The 15,293-nt window shown below is 47.9% G+C and overlaps 1 protein-coding gene across 1 annotated transcript in view; it reads left to right on the top strand.

The window, feature by feature from the left end:
* Positions 1-15,293, top strand: part of PAPPA (pappalysin 1) — a 267,243-nt gene that overhangs the window by 122,539 nt on the left and 129,411 nt on the right. The window contains 1 exon segment of the mRNA XM_070375021.1: positions 2,071-2,162. Coding sequence (XP_070231122.1) covers positions 2,071-2,162 — 92 coding nt within the window.

Raw genomic sequence — 15,293 nt, 5'->3', positions numbered from 1 at the left:
CTTAAACCAATAGAACATACTGTTTGGGTGGTGAGGGAAGGAGGGTTAGAAGTGTTCTTTGTGGCTTAGGGAAACCAGCCCAAGTTAAAAAAAAAAAAAAAAATCTCCCCAGATAACCTATGAGATAGTTAAGAATCACAAGGCCATCACTGATTTCCAGTGTGCAAGATTTGCTTGAATATGGGTCCAGCTTGGAATATAGAATTCTTTGCCAATGGCTTTGCAAGCAGGAGAGAAGTTGGGGGGGGGTGCTCTTCAAAGATCAATGCAATGTCCTAGTCATCGTAAGCACTGATTACAAGGCCCCATACTGGTACTCTGACACTTCCTAAAGCAACAAACTTTTCCCGTGTTAATTGCCTGGGTGAAAGGCAAAGTCTGAGGCCTTTTCCAGGCCGGGACTCCCAGCCAGTCTCTGGGGAAGGAGGGACAACTGCTGCACGCTCTACAGAGACATCCCAGGACACTTGGGTGGGCATGGGGACTGTGACTCTCTGGTCATCCACTGTGTGTGGCAAACCTGGCCCGCCCCCCTTAAGGTACCTTCCATGTTTGTACTGATGCGAAGGAGTAGGTGTAATTATCTCCATTTTCAGTTCAGTTCAGTTCAGTCGCTCAGTCTTGTCCGACTCTTTGCCACCCCATGAATCACAGCACGCCAGGCCTCCCTGTCCATCACCATCTCCCGGAGTTCACTCAAACTCATGTCCATTGAGTCAGTGATGCCATCCAGCCATCTCATCCTCTGTCGTCCCCTTCTCCTTCTGCCCTCAATCCCTCCCAGCATCAGGGTCTTTTCCAGTGAGTCAACTCCTCGCATGAGGTGGCCAAAGTATTGGAGTTTCAGCTTCAGCATCAGTCCTTCCAATGAACACCCAGGACTGATCCCATGAGAAAACTAAGATTCAACATCCAGAATAGCACCATTCAGGGGATTTTTCTATAATAGTGGAAATAGATTCTGTGCTGTCTGATCCAGTTGCCACTCACTCCATCCAGCTATTGAGGACTTGAAATGTGCTTAGTGTGGCCAAACAATGGAAAGTTTGTTTTCAATTTTTGTTGATGTAAACTGTCAAAGATAGAAAGATCAGAGAGAGATTAACCAGCGGTCCCCCACCTTTTTGACACTAGGGACAGGTTTCGTGGAAGACGCTTTTTCCATGGAATGGGACGATGGGAGGTGGTTTAGGGATGACTCAAGCTCATTACGTTTATTGCACTTTATTATTATTGCATCAGCTCCACCTCAGATCATCAGGCATTAGGTGCCAGAGGTTGGAGAGCCCTACTAAGGGACTTGTCCAAGATCACACAATTAGTTGGGATCATGGGACTCTAAACCCAAGTTTCTGTGACTAAAGGGATGGGAATTTTCCAGAAAGTGGTAACACATCCAGTCTTTCTGTTGTTAATCCTCCTTCTCTTCTAGATCTAATTCAGAGAGCGTGGCTCATTTTCTGCCCATCCTAACCACTGCAAAATCATCCTTTGGTGATGGAAATAATTCCTTAAAGTAGGAGGACGCATTTTTATTTCCTAGCAGCATAGGTCCCAGGCCTTAGAGTTCTTGACACCATGAAATGACACACCCAACGGAGAAGGCGGTGTTCTCTGATCTAAGGAAGATCAGATCTGAATGTGTGGAGGAGAAAAAACAGAAGGGCCAGAGCAAGGCACACGGAAGAACAGCATTTAGACCTTAGAAACTCCCCAATTCCCTTCAATCCACCATTTTAGAGTGGAAGTGTGATTTCCTAGACATAGTAGCAAAGTCTGGTTCACTGATGCGTCCTCTTCTTCCTCCCCTCTGACTTACTAACTTAACAGAGAAGATCTCAGCGAATGAGTCTGAAGCAGGAATTCTACTTTGTCATGAGAAAGACTCAGTAGGACAAACATAACGACCTCACAAATTTACATTGTTTGGAAGAAACAGAAACTCAGCCAGGGGAAGGGACTTGTCTGAGACCTAACCAAAAAGTTCATAGCCCCCAGAGGGCTTTTCCAAGTCCCAGTTGGGCTTCTGAAGCTGATGTGACAAATTTTCCTTCCATATCCGTTCTGCAGAAGCCAAGGTGAAGAGTGTGATGACATGAATAAGATCAATGGGGATGGCTGCTCGCTCTTCTGTCGGCAGGAAGTCTCCTTCAATTGTATCGGTAAGTCTGCCCTGTCTCTGGGCCTCACTGGAGAAGAGGACGGTGCCGCATGGCTAGTCAGTTAAAAGAATAGCAATGGTTATAACTAAATGACGATTCACTCCTTTCTATCACGCATATGTATTGAGTGCCTCCTGGGAGCCAGACTCTGTTTTAGGCACTAGTGAATACAGCCATGGAAGCAGACAGACAGAGGGCAGGTATTCTGCTCTCCTGGAGCTTATGTTCTCATGGATGACGGTGGTAATGGATATCCCTTGTGATCTAGCTTCATCTTACATTTATTGCTCTTCTTCATGCCAACTGTCTGGGATATTTGTATAGACGTTTAAGGTTTTATTCTTTCTTTAGAGATGAGAAAAATGTAGAAGCCAGAGAGCTTGTGAAACGTGTCCAGAGTCACACAGGTTAGGTTTGAAGATAGAACCAGGACTTGAACCTGATCTTGTCTGATTCTTGCACACAAGCTCAGTTCATTTTACTCCACAGCCTCCAGCCAGGATCCAGGCTCTCTGACTTGAGGAAGAGGAATGGAGACCAGCCCAAGTTTAGAAAGCAAATGTCCTTTTCCCACCTTCACCGAGTCAGATGGGAAATTTGTTTTTGGAGTCTGGCTGGTCTTGTTGTTTTAGCCCCACTTGGGAGGCCCCTGGTCAGCCTGGGGGGTTGGTAAACAGACAGGGGTTGGGGGGCAGGGATGGAATTTTGAGCTGGCCCAGATGAGATCATGCTTCCTTTAAGATGCAAATCGATACCTGAAGATCAAAGGTCCCCTGGCTAATCCCCCGGGCTGGAGGTGAAAACTAATCACAATTCATTTGCAAGTACAAAAGACAGAGGTGCTCCGTCTAAGGAAAGGAGGAAACCCTTGGTGGGAAGATTTCTCTCTGAAAGGCAATTTTCTTGGAGGACAGAAGGGGAGGAAATGTCATTGGTTCTAGTGTTTGAAGCACATCACAGAGCAGCTTTTAGACCTCCCTTCTCCTGGCATGCTGTGAGCCCTTTACCACATATCATTTATGGTGTGTTCCATTCTCAAACACGTTTATTGACCACTTACTTTCTCCTTGGCACCAAGTGAGGGCTGAGCAACACAATAGAGGTGCCCCACACCTGTTTGTGGATGGAAGAAAAGGAAGATACGGAGGGGGGAAGGACAGCAGAGTTTCCAGGCAGGGAAGTGCAGATTCCCCACCCCACCCCCACTCGTGATTTGAGTGTAATTCATAATAAAATCTTGATATGAACCTAGTGGTATAGTAGAAAGAGCCTTGGATTAAATGTCAGAAAACCGGGCACTCTGGTCCCAGCTATGCTGAGAACATGTTAGTTGAAACTGGCCAAGTCACCTCCCTAGTCTGGACTTCTGATTGACCTCCCATAAATTGAAAGGATTGTATTAGGTGATCTCTAAAAGCCTCACCTGCACTTCTGCTGTGTGCTTTCCAAAGTGCGTGACTATTTCTCATAATCGTGAGCTCTGCTTGAACCATCTCTCACCGTGGATGTGACCCTCATCACACCCAACAGTGCACTCATATCTTGCTGGATGATGTCCACCCATTTTACTAGCATTAAGACGGCATGTGGCTCAAGGGCTTCTGGGCAGAGTTAGAATGTGGTGAAGTTAGGATGGTATGGTCTGTGGAATAGGTCTGCAAGTTACAGTCCATGAGCTGGAACTGGTCTACTGCCTATATTTGTAAATAAAGTTTTCTAGAATGTACCAGGGGCCTCCCTGGTAGCTCAGACCATAAAGAGTACGCCTGCAATGTGGGATACCTGAGTTTGATCCCTGGGTTGGGTAGATCCCCTGGAGAAGGAAATAGCAACCCACTCCAGTATTCTGATGTGGAGAATCCCATGGACAGAGGAGCATGGCAACCTACGGTCCATGGAGTCGCAAAGAGTCAGACACGACTGAGCCACTAACACAGAATGCAGCACCATTCACGGATGCTCAGTCATGTCCGACTCTTTGTGACGCCATAGACTGTAGCCCGCCAGGCTCCTCTGTCCATGGAATTCTCCAGACAAGAACACCGGGGTGGGTTGCCATACCCTCCTCCAGGGGATCTTCCAGACCCAGGGATGGAACCCATGTCTCTTGCATCTCCTGCATCGGGAGATGGATTCTTTACCACTGCACCATCTGGGAAGTCCTAGAACACAGTACACCCGTCTTTTATTATCTGTGGCTGCTTCTTTGCTGCAACCATAGAACTGAGTAGTTGCAATGGAGACCCCAGGGGCCGAAGAGCCTAAAATATTTATTATCTGGCTCATTACAGATGACATTTGTTGGTCCACAGATTTGGGGTCTTTGATATTATTGGTTGCTAGAGATTAGTGCAAAGAGGAGATGAACATTATGACACGGTTCACCATTTCTTAGAAAAAATAACTGCATTTTATGCCCACAGTAGTGGGGCCTGGGAGACTCTGAGTCTCATCCTCTCATGCTTTACCTCTAGAGGCATTGCTTCCCCACCTACACTTTGGCCTGAGTAACTGGAATAGATCCTGATTTTCAAGCTGTGTTCACTGAAATGCTTAAGAGGGGGAAGAGTAAAGATAAGGAAGTTACCAAGAGGATGAGACTTGGAACCTCCAGATCTACTTTATATTGTTGTTTTTTAAGAATTTATTTATTATCTTTTTATGGTTGCACTAAGTCTTTGCTGCCGGGTGCAGGCTTTTTCTGTCTGTGCCTAGTGGGGGCTGCTCTCCAGTTGTAGCGCACAGGCTGCTCATGGCAGTGGCTTCTCTTGGTGCAGAGCACAGGCTCTAGGCGCGTAGGCTTCAGTGGCTGCAGCACGTGGACTCAGGAGTTGTGGCTCACGGGCTTAGTTCCTGCCCGGCATGTGGAATCTTCCTGGACGGAGGGAAACTGTGTCCCCTGCATTGGCAGATGGATTCTTAGCCACTGTACCCCCAGGGAAGGCCCTAGATCTACTTCACACACTATTATTCCCCAGTAGATCCTAAATGTTCTGCTGTTTGTGTGATGTACTGAGCACCTATCATATGCTGGACACATTTCTAAAGTGCCATTCTCTTAACAACTCTTTCAGTACCCTGCATTTACAAACCAGGAAGCTGAGGCATGAGGAGGTGAGCTAAGGATACGCAGTCAAGTGGTAGAGCTGGGACTTTCACCCAGAGAGTCTGACTCCCGGGCTCACAGTGGTGAGCTTCCTGCAAAATATTTTTTTTACCAGACAGCTCTTGGTCTGGTAAGGCTTTGGGAGTGTGAGCAAGGAACATACTGCTATGGAACAGTTCACTTAATGAATTAATGGAATGGAAGACAGAACTGTCAGTGGTGTGGATGCTGTCCAGGGAAGGCTCTGTGTTCCCTCTGCCTGTTGACTGGTTGTGTTAGAGGAGGCACCTCAGTTAGGCACCCCCACCTCATCAGGTAGGAGTCCATCCTAGGGACTCTGAGGGACAGGACATTCCAGGAAGAAAGGAGTCTGTCCAGAGATCCCGGCGCCTAGGAACTACATTCCAAGAACAGACTCCATGGCTTTAGAGGAAGAAAAACATCTTCCTCTAAGAATAATGGAAAAACAGACAGTGAATCTGTGGCTCCCAAAAGATCCAGCTTAGATGAGTCAGAGAAATGGGACTGGAATGTGGGAGGCATTGCTGGGGCGGAGGTTGTTCTCATCATGACACATGTCAAGACGGTGGTCAAGGTGGTAGCCAGGAGAACAGGCTTGAATGAGACTTGGCTTGGGTTGACACCATGACTTAGATATGTGACCTTGGCTGAGCTTCAGTGTTCTCATCCAGAAAATGGGAGCAGGCCTGGGACTTCATTGCGGGAGACATTTACCAATGTTTGTGGGCACATTATTTGAATCCTTTTCCTAGATTTAGGAAAGAACTCTCCTTGTTGTAATAACAGTGAGGCAGAGCCCCACTGCAGAAGTTGGTAATGCAGAGACTTCCCTGGCGATCCAGTGGCTAAGACTGTGCCTTTCGTGCAGAGGGTGTGGGGTCAGTCCCTGGTGGAGAAGCTAAGATCCATATGCCTAGTGGCAGGAAAACCAAAACATGAAACGAAGCAATATAGTAACACATTCAATAAAAACGTTAAAAAAAGAAAAGAAGTTAGTAATAGCAGCCTTCTGCCTCCCAGTCCTCCTTGTAATTGAATGGGGGCATGTGACCTACCCTGTCCCCTGACCACCCGTCAGACACATCAATCTGAGAATGAATCAGAAGACAGGGACTCTGATTCATCAAATCAAACCAATTTGATGAAAATGGTGGGAGTGGCCACAACCCGTGTGTTTCCAAAGTACCCAGCAGTTGTGTGGCCACAGCTCTGAGATGTCTTCACAAGAACAGTCCTGGGGCTTCATCGTGAGCTCAAAATCCATCTTCAAAACACTTCTCCAGCCCTCCCAGGGAGTCTTCCATAAGTATCCAATATTTGAATAGATTTTGCTTGTTTGCTTGTTTTGCCTGACTTAGCCGAAGTTGGTTTCTGCTGATTGTCGCTTAGAAGCCCTACTGAATGTTGTTGTCATCAGATGCGGTGAGGTTCAGCCCCGTTCCTAGCAAGTGGAATGTGTTTGATGCACATCACCCAGTACTTCCCTCAGTGGGCGCTGAGATGGGGGTGGATATCAGCACCACCCACCACTTGTGGATACTCACCAGGTACCCTGCCCTGTGTCAGGCACCTTTGTTTAAGATGAGCCTGTGGAGGTCTGTTACATCCAGATGAGGGATCTAAGACCTCCTAGGATGCCTGAAGGGGCTTCCCAGGTGGCGTAGTGGTAAAGAATCAGCCTGCCCATACAGGAGACGTGGGTTCGATCCCTGGGCCGGGAAGATCTCCTGGGGCGGGAAACGGCTACCTGCTCCAGTGTTTTTGCCTGGAAAATCCTATGGACAGAGGAGCCTGGTGGACTATAGGCCTTGGGGTTTTGTGAAGAGTTCTGACAAGACTGAGCCCAGAGCATACACACAGGATGCCTTTACTTGTCCAAGGTCACTCATCTCAAAGAACTGTGATTCTATCTCCAGACTAAGTACAGAGCCTCTCTGCCTTCTCTCTGTGGCAGCTCTGCCTCCCTAGCTGAATGACCCCTTCACTCCCTCCCTTCCTTCCTTCTTTCCCTGCTTTCTTTCTCCCTTCCTTTCCTCCTTATTTGTTTTCTTGTCGCCGACCATCAAGCCGGGCTGATGTTTTCCCTGGCTCTGGTACCAGCAGTGTGAGGGTGGGTGGCAGATTTATGGTGGCATTCTCATTTACGCTGCAGAAGCCCACACATCCGGAAGTATTCCCAAGGTGCCAATGTGTTATTATGCAACAGCCCGGGACTTCCCTTTCCCACTGTCCCTCCCCTAGAGCCCTCATCCCCAACACATAATAAGTTGCTTGTTAATAGGAACACCACCCACAAGACCTCTTAGGCAATGAGGCTGCAACCCGGCAATGTAGAAATTATCTTGTCCTTTCTCCCCCTTTTCACATATAACATACCCCAGGCCTGAGGTTTTTGGTTAAAAAAATGTGGTATCATCAGTAAACTGATAACTCTCCACACCCCACCCTGAGCGACTCTGGCTGGAGGCATTGTTCGCAGAGTTGGGAATTCTGTGTCTAAAGCACTGAGTCATAAACTACAGACAGGCTGCTGATAAAAGCTGAAGGAGGGGAGGTAATGGTCAAATTAGTCAGACAAAGTGGGAAGCATCCTGAACAGGGCTTGTGCTCAGTCATATATCTCCAGCGGGTGCTGGAAACGTGCTGCCTTCGGAGATGACATTTAAGCCATTATAGGGGTTGCGATTGTAGAAGGCTCTTTATGCCACATTGGTTTACTGCCCCGAGTTCTTCAGGAGAGCTGGGGTCTCAGCTCAGACTTGAGAGCCTGGGCTGCAGCTTGGGATCTCCCCTTGGGGGGCGTCAGTTTCTCCCTTTGTGAAATGAGAGTGAGCCTGCTGAGGGTCAAAAGGCTCCTTTCCCCTGTCTGACAGTGAGGAATCCTCAATTTGTCAAACATCCATTTAAGGGTTTTGGGGTTTCAAATCCTGCTTGATGCTGATATATAGCTAAGCAAACAAAGCCAAAGACCTGCACGTTGCCTTTTGCAGACACAAACACACACGTATTCCCAGCCTGGCTCTCTTTCTCACTGCCTCCCCTCTCCCCTCCTCTCCCCCACCCCCTGCCATTAGCATAGCTTTGTCTCTGCTCAGGACACAGCATCCCCAGCCCTGTCCTAGAGCCAGGGCCAATAACTAAATTATCTGTGGGCAGATAAGGGGGGAGGTGGTGGGGAGGGATCAATCCATTTCCCCACCAGTCCCTGGGAGGGGCGGGGGTCACCACACCTTGTGGCCCCTCTGTCAGGCTGCCCTGGTCTGCTCCCAGCCAAGGTGAGAAAGGAAAACAAGAAGATGAATCGCTATGTCTTCTTGGTGGATATTCTGATGAGAGTTTAGGACAACACTGACTAAAAAGGAAAATAGCATCTGGTAGGGGGAGGGGAAGAAGCGGAAGCATGGGTCTGCTGGGAGTTGTGTTTATTATTATTTTTCTTTCTAACAACATGAAATCATAATACATGACCCACCTCTCACCTTACAAAAAAAAAATTGAAATAAAAAAATAAAACGTCTCCTGGTCATATGTAGTTTTTCAGACCTCCCTCCATGGAAAACACAGTGACTGTCGCCAAAATACCTTCTTGAAATAAAACTTCTTTTAACTTGGAGACCTGTCTTTAAAAGAGGGAAAGAGAAGTGTTAGTGGTAGTCATGGAGGTGGTGATAATGGTAGTGATCTGTCAGCTAGAATGGGTATCATGATTATGGGCATGGATTTTGGGTGAGAAGCAAGATCCAAACACAAATTTTCTCTGTGCCTCAGTTTGCTCATCAGTGAAATGGGTTAGTAATAGTCCCTGCCTCTCACAGTTGTTAAGATGAAATGAGGTTAAGTATGTAAAACATTTTATAAGTGATACCTAGCAGGTGATATGTATGTGCTTGCTAATGCTGCTATTGTTGTCATGGATATCATTAATTTGAAACTTATATCCATCTTCCCAGGAACCCAATGACATAAATGATGTTGATCCCAGTTGTGTAGAGGTTCGGAGAGGTTAAATAACTTGTCCAAGGTCACATAGCTAGGAAAAGCAGAGATGGGATTCACAGTATTTAAGCAAAGTCTGCACACTTGACCGTGAAATTACTTCATTTATCAGGCACCCCACTGGACCAACCTCTGTGCCAGGAGCCCTTCTGTCAAATGGTTTCACTTACCCTTCCTGCAACGCTGCTTCCTCAGAATGAGACACCCATTTTTCTGATGAGGAGACTGTAACACTGAGCGTGTAGGTGAATTGTTTGAAGTCATACAGCCAACTGGGTCAGAGTAGGAGATTTTAACTCCAGTCCACTTGTTTTTAAAGACTGCGTCCAGCATCCAGATGAGTCCCACCAAAAGCTGTCGAGAGCCTCTCTTTTCCACTATTTTTGCTGTGTTGCCACTGACACAGCAGGAAACGAAAGTGAATGCATAGATCCTTCCTGTGCCTTTTTCATGAGTCATGAAAATGACAATTTTCGGTTATCATCACCCTATAAACATTACACTGCACAAACCCCAGGCCCTTGACTTAGGCCATCCTGTGTTTGGGGCTGCATTTTTGTTTATAACAGCTCATCCTCCATTGAATATAGCCTCATTGTGTGTTAGCCTAGGAAGAGTTGGACACTTCAGTCCGTTGTCATGGCAATGTCAGGCCAAGGAGCCTGAGCTCAAAGGTCTCACTCTGGGGGTCGTCTTGAGCATCTCCCATCCTCTCTCTGAGTCCCAGTCTTCTGTTCTGGAAAATGGACACAATCATAACACAGTCATGTTGAGAGAAAGATGGAAGAGAGTCTGTAGAGTCTCTAGCACCGTGCATGGCAATCAGTAGACATGTCTACTGTCTCCCCCCGACCCCCCACCCCCATTTGCCATCTCAGTTGTGAGGGATGCAAAGACCACAGGCCCATCTCTGGGACAAATGGTCCTTAGCTGCATCCTCTCATCAGGAGATGTGACAGAGGCCCCTTGATCTCCGTCTCCCCAGCTGTCACGTGATGGGAGTGATCTAGATGAGCTCCAGGACTCTTCCAACCCTGACTTCCAGAATTTAAATCCCAGATCGTTATTGTTTTTAAACTGTGCATTTTAAAAGAAATGAGGGCTTGGGGAGGAGAAAGGAATTCCTTTAACCCAGAGGGTCAGAGGGGGTCACTGAGGGGACAAAGACAAGGGGAAGGGAGGCGATGGGGCGGAAGGCTGCCGTGCAGGGCGGTCTAAAGATCTGAAGTCCTCAACCGGGAGGTCTGATGGATGCATTCACACACCCTCGAGTCAGCACCGGTTAGGATCAAGCCTGCCATCCAGCCTCAGACCGAGGCTTACCACCTCCTTTAGAAGCCCGGGAGGCCAACCCCACAGAGAGGCCAGTCAGGAATGAAAAGAAACAGGATGGCCTCAGATGCCAGAAGGGAGGAATTCTCGCCCTCCGTCCAGGTTGTCCTCGTGACTCCCAGGGACGGGTCAGGCTCCAAAAGGACTCAGAGCTTTCCTGAAATCGAGGAATTAAGAGCACACTTTGATGTGCGTGTTTGAAACACAGTCCACATCCAAGACAGGTGGATCTGGGTAGCCAAGAACAAGGGCTTCTCTGTGGCACTTAAAGGGACCAGAAAGTGGACTGCCCCCGAGGTGCCTTGCTGTGCATCTGTGTGGTCAGGACGTCAGGTCCGAGAGAGCCCGCAGAGGGGAGAGGCCTGGGGGCGGGAGTCTTTCCTAGTCCCTGGCTTTCTCTCCTCTTTCTTGAGGATCATGGTGGGTCGGTCGGAAGAGACATTTAATATTCATGAGCTGTGATCTCCACTTGAAGGGAGTGTGCCCTGGGGGAGATTGAAATATTAAGCAAGTGGGGGATATAGGCCTAATTGTATCCTCCTCTTCTTTTCGGGTAGAGAAGTAATGTGCTTAAAATAAAATGATGGATGGGCAGTCAGGACTGTGTGAAACCCCACTGCTATAGTCTGCAGAATGGAGCGGCTGTGGGCGCTAACATAAGCCCGGCCAAGGATGGTGCAGATCAGCTGCTGGGTCACATCATGCACTTAGTCACACAGTTATTGATGTCTGCTGGGCGCCGAACACCGTGCTGGTGGCAAGGGAGATGTCCGTGAACAAGAAAGGCCAGGAAGGCGAAGGAAATAGGCCTGGCAATTATTGAAATGGAATTGTTGGAAATGCCGCTGAGTGGAAATGTATAGGGGTGCGTAAGTGATGGGCCTGGAGAGGCCCCCTTGGAGACAGGACCTTCAAGCTGAAACGTGAAGGTTGAAGAGAAAGTGGACAAAGTAGGGAGATGGGGAGCAGGGTGATGGAGCGAGGCTTGCAAGAAGCTCAGACTGCTAAATCCTTGAGGCAGGAAAGAGCTTTCGAGGAGTTCAGAGAAAGTCATCATGGCTGGAGAGTGGTGAGGGGTGGGAGGGAAGAGGTTGGACCCCGCAGGTTCTGGGGACCCTGGGGAGGTTGCTGTTCCTGGCAGGAAAAGAAGAGAAGGCAAGTCCTTGGTGTGCAGTCTACACACAGGGACAAGCCCTGCGCAGGGGCCCAGGAGACATGTGCCTGCTTGCCTAGATCAGGGGTCAGGAAACCACTGCCCATGGTCAAACCACACATGCTGTCTCTTACGGCAGATCAGGTTTGACTGAAACATAACTGTACCCCTTGGTTTAGAGATCTGTGACCACAGGGACAGTGGAGTAGTTCCCAGAGACCCTGTATGTCCCACAAAGTCAAGTTGCTGACCAGCTGCTGGCATAGATGGAGTCTATAGGTGGGTGGAAGATTAGTCAATCAGGAAGGTCAAGGCAGATGAGAGACAGACAGGAGAGGGCATGACCTCTTCCGTGTCGCCCCTCAGCCTGTAGCAGCATGGTTGTAATTCTATTCACTCCCCACATTTTATGTTTCCATGTCTTGAAACATAAAGCCTTGAAAGAAGTCATCCTGCCCATCCCCGTGTTTCCAGCACCCAGCTAGAGTCAGACTTTGGCTGATACACTGAGTCAAGTGATATTTGGAAGCAGAAAAGAGTGGCTGGAGATGCTCAGCTCCAGCTTAGTACCTAGAGCTTCAGAAAACATCCTGGATCCTCCCCAGGTTGGAGAAGGGGGCCTGTAGACCTTTAATAAGAACCTACTTTGGCTGTCTCATTTCAAACCCCCAGCAACCCTGGCATCCAGACATTCTCATCACCACTTTCCAGATGACAGAGCAGAGTCCCCAGTGTTTAAGTGACTTTTGAGAAAGTGACCTCTGTTCCATAAATATTTATTGAGCAGGAAAACCAGCACAAGAGGAAACAAGCTTTCGTAAGTGTCACATCCCAGGCCAGCAGTTCTGCCACACACACGGCTCCTCTCTCTCCCTTCTCGATCTTCCCGAGCTGCAGGAAGGCAGGGCCTGTTACTCCCATTTTACACAAGAAGTAACTGAGGCTCTGGGAGATGAAAAAGTTTCTTTAAAGCAAGTGATTTTTAAGTGGCAGAGCTGAGGTTTGAACCAAGATCTGCCCAGCTCCGAAACTCAAGGAGCCAGTGTCCTCCAAAACATCAGCTCTTCAGAACCAGTAGAAGTGCTGACACCAATATCTGTGTTGCCAGCCCTCTTCCATGTCTTCATTTCAAACAATAGTCATAACAGTCAAAACTGCTGGTTATGCTTGTAATGCTTTCCTCGGTTAACTCCTGTGCTTAATCGTGTTGACCCTATAGATAAGGAAACAGCGCGGAGATGTCAAGGCTCCCCAGTAAGGGATTCCAGCCGGGGAAGTCTGTCTCATAAACCCTCGAGCTGAACTGCTAATTTATGCTACCTTTTGATCATTAAGATTATCTAATAAAAACATGTGCTCTCGAGAGCTGAACAGCCTACCAGCAAAGAGATAATGAGAAGAGGAAACAATGCAAGGTGCGAAAGGAATTTCACATCACACAAGGCTCCGAGGGTCTCTTTAAGACGCAGTCTGGAGTGTTTGTTTACAGATCATTAGCGACTCAACAGAGGGAGAAACTAAACGAGACTTTTTCTTTGCTGCTACTGATTAACTACCAGGGAGAAATTAAGATAAAGCAAATCTGAAATTATAATAATTTTTAAGGGACTGGATTTTAATTTTAATTTGCCAGAGAGATAAAGTATCCCACACTGGGTGTCTGCAGCTCCCCTCACAAGTACTAGGATTCCCTTCTCTGGCCTCAAGGCAGCAGCCTCAGGGGTTCTGCAAAGATGACTGGAAACAAATGTGACCACAGGAGAGATTCACACTGACATTTATCTATATTAAGCACCTGCTGTATACAAAGCTCTGTGCTAGGCAGGAGGCAGATGGGAGTGACAATCTGGGGAAGGAGGAGTCCTTCATTGCAGGGCTCTAGAGGGCAGTGGTCCTTAAAGATGTACAAGGATGGTTTGAGGAGACCCCAGGAGGAGTGGGGAGACCAATGGTGGGGGTTGGTGAGTCTGTGACGGCTTCTTGAGTAGTTGGACTCAGTGAAACCACATGCAGGGCTTCTGCTGCTCTAAAGGTCCAGAAGGAGGGTTCTTCTGCGGTCCTGTGGGCAGACAGGTCTCATAGAAAGCTGCTCCAGGAAGTCACAGGATGGATAGGTGGGTAGGTGTGATTCTGTGTCAAACAATGGTTTCTGGGCAGAAGCAAGACAAGCTAGGAGCAGTGCTTTAAGAGGAGACTCCTGCTGTGAGATGCTCTTCAAGGGCCAGTGAAATACTCTTGGCAACTTGACATGAAGAGAAATCAGAGTGATTTTGGCTTTCAACACCAGTGAGAAGCCCAGCCCAAATGATCCAAAAGATTGAACTGAACTTCCAAGTGCTATTGGCAGGATCTTAACTGATTTCTCAGTTCAGGAGTCCAAAACCATGCATTGTAACTTGAGTTCAGCCTCATTGCTTATGAGAGGGCTGCACCAGCATCTTCAACCCCCAGAATTTCCCAAAAGTCTTTGCACCTTCTGCCAAGAGAACTAGATGGAGAGAGGGAGAGGAGAGGCTGTTAACCTGACCCAGCAACATAGGGGCTGCCTCTTCTCCAGACTTGGTCCCCAACCATCTTTTTCCAACTGTGGACCTGGGGGAGTGAGCTTCCATACTTCATAGGGCAGCTGTGATATATTCTTTCATGCATTTATGGATTTATTCATCGTACATTTGTTCAGCACCTCTTACATGTCAGGTCCATGCCAAGGCACCAAGAATGCCAGCTGTGCTAGGCTTGGGGCACTCCCTGTTCTTCAGAAAGTGATGAATAAATATTGATTCTCATGGTTATTATAGATAATAACCTAGTTCTTACTCACAAGTAGAGAACACCCTGTCCCTGGAAGAGATCAACCAGAAAGTTGAGAGTCGTCATGGAGCAATGAAGGGGGTTCTCTTGGAGAGCATGATAAACAGACATGTGTGCGTGCTCAGTTCTCAATCATGTCTGGCTCTTTTGTGACTCCATGGACTGTAGCCCACCAGGCTTCTCTGTCCATGGGATTCTCCAGGCAAGAACACTGGGTTGGGTTGCCATTTCCTATGCCACAGGATCTTCCTGACCCAGGGGTCAAACCTGCATCTCCTGTGTCTTCTGCATTGGCAGGCGGATTCTTTACCATTGTGCCAAAGAACGATTTTGGGGGGAAGAGAAAAAACAAACATGGAAGTTACCTGGTGGCTCAGACAGTAAAGAATCTGCCTGCGATGCAGGAGACCTGGGTTCTATCCCTGGGTCGGGAAGGTTCCCTGGAGAAGGGCATGGCTACCCACGCCAGTATTCTTGCCTGGAGAATCCCATGGACAGAGGAGCCTGGCGGGCCACAGTCATGGGGTCGCAAAAGTTGGACACGACCGAGCACGAATACTGTTTCAAAAATCAAACATACTCCAGTATTTTTCTCCTTCAGCTTACCTGGTTCTTTGTTGAACTTCTTAACTTCCAGGGCCTCTGAAATGTTACCTTCGTCCAGTTTTCCTCAACCTCTCTGCCCATCCCTACATAGACATGTTATGCCTAC

This window comes from Bos mutus, chromosome 8 (genome assembly GCF_027580195.1).
Source record: "Bos mutus isolate GX-2022 chromosome 8, NWIPB_WYAK_1.1, whole genome shotgun sequence".
Classification (NCBI taxonomy): Eukaryota; Metazoa; Chordata; class Mammalia; order Artiodactyla; family Bovidae; genus Bos; species Bos mutus.
The sequence above is the reverse complement of the archived record's forward strand: the minus strand, read 5'-3'. Positions and strand labels throughout refer to the sequence as shown.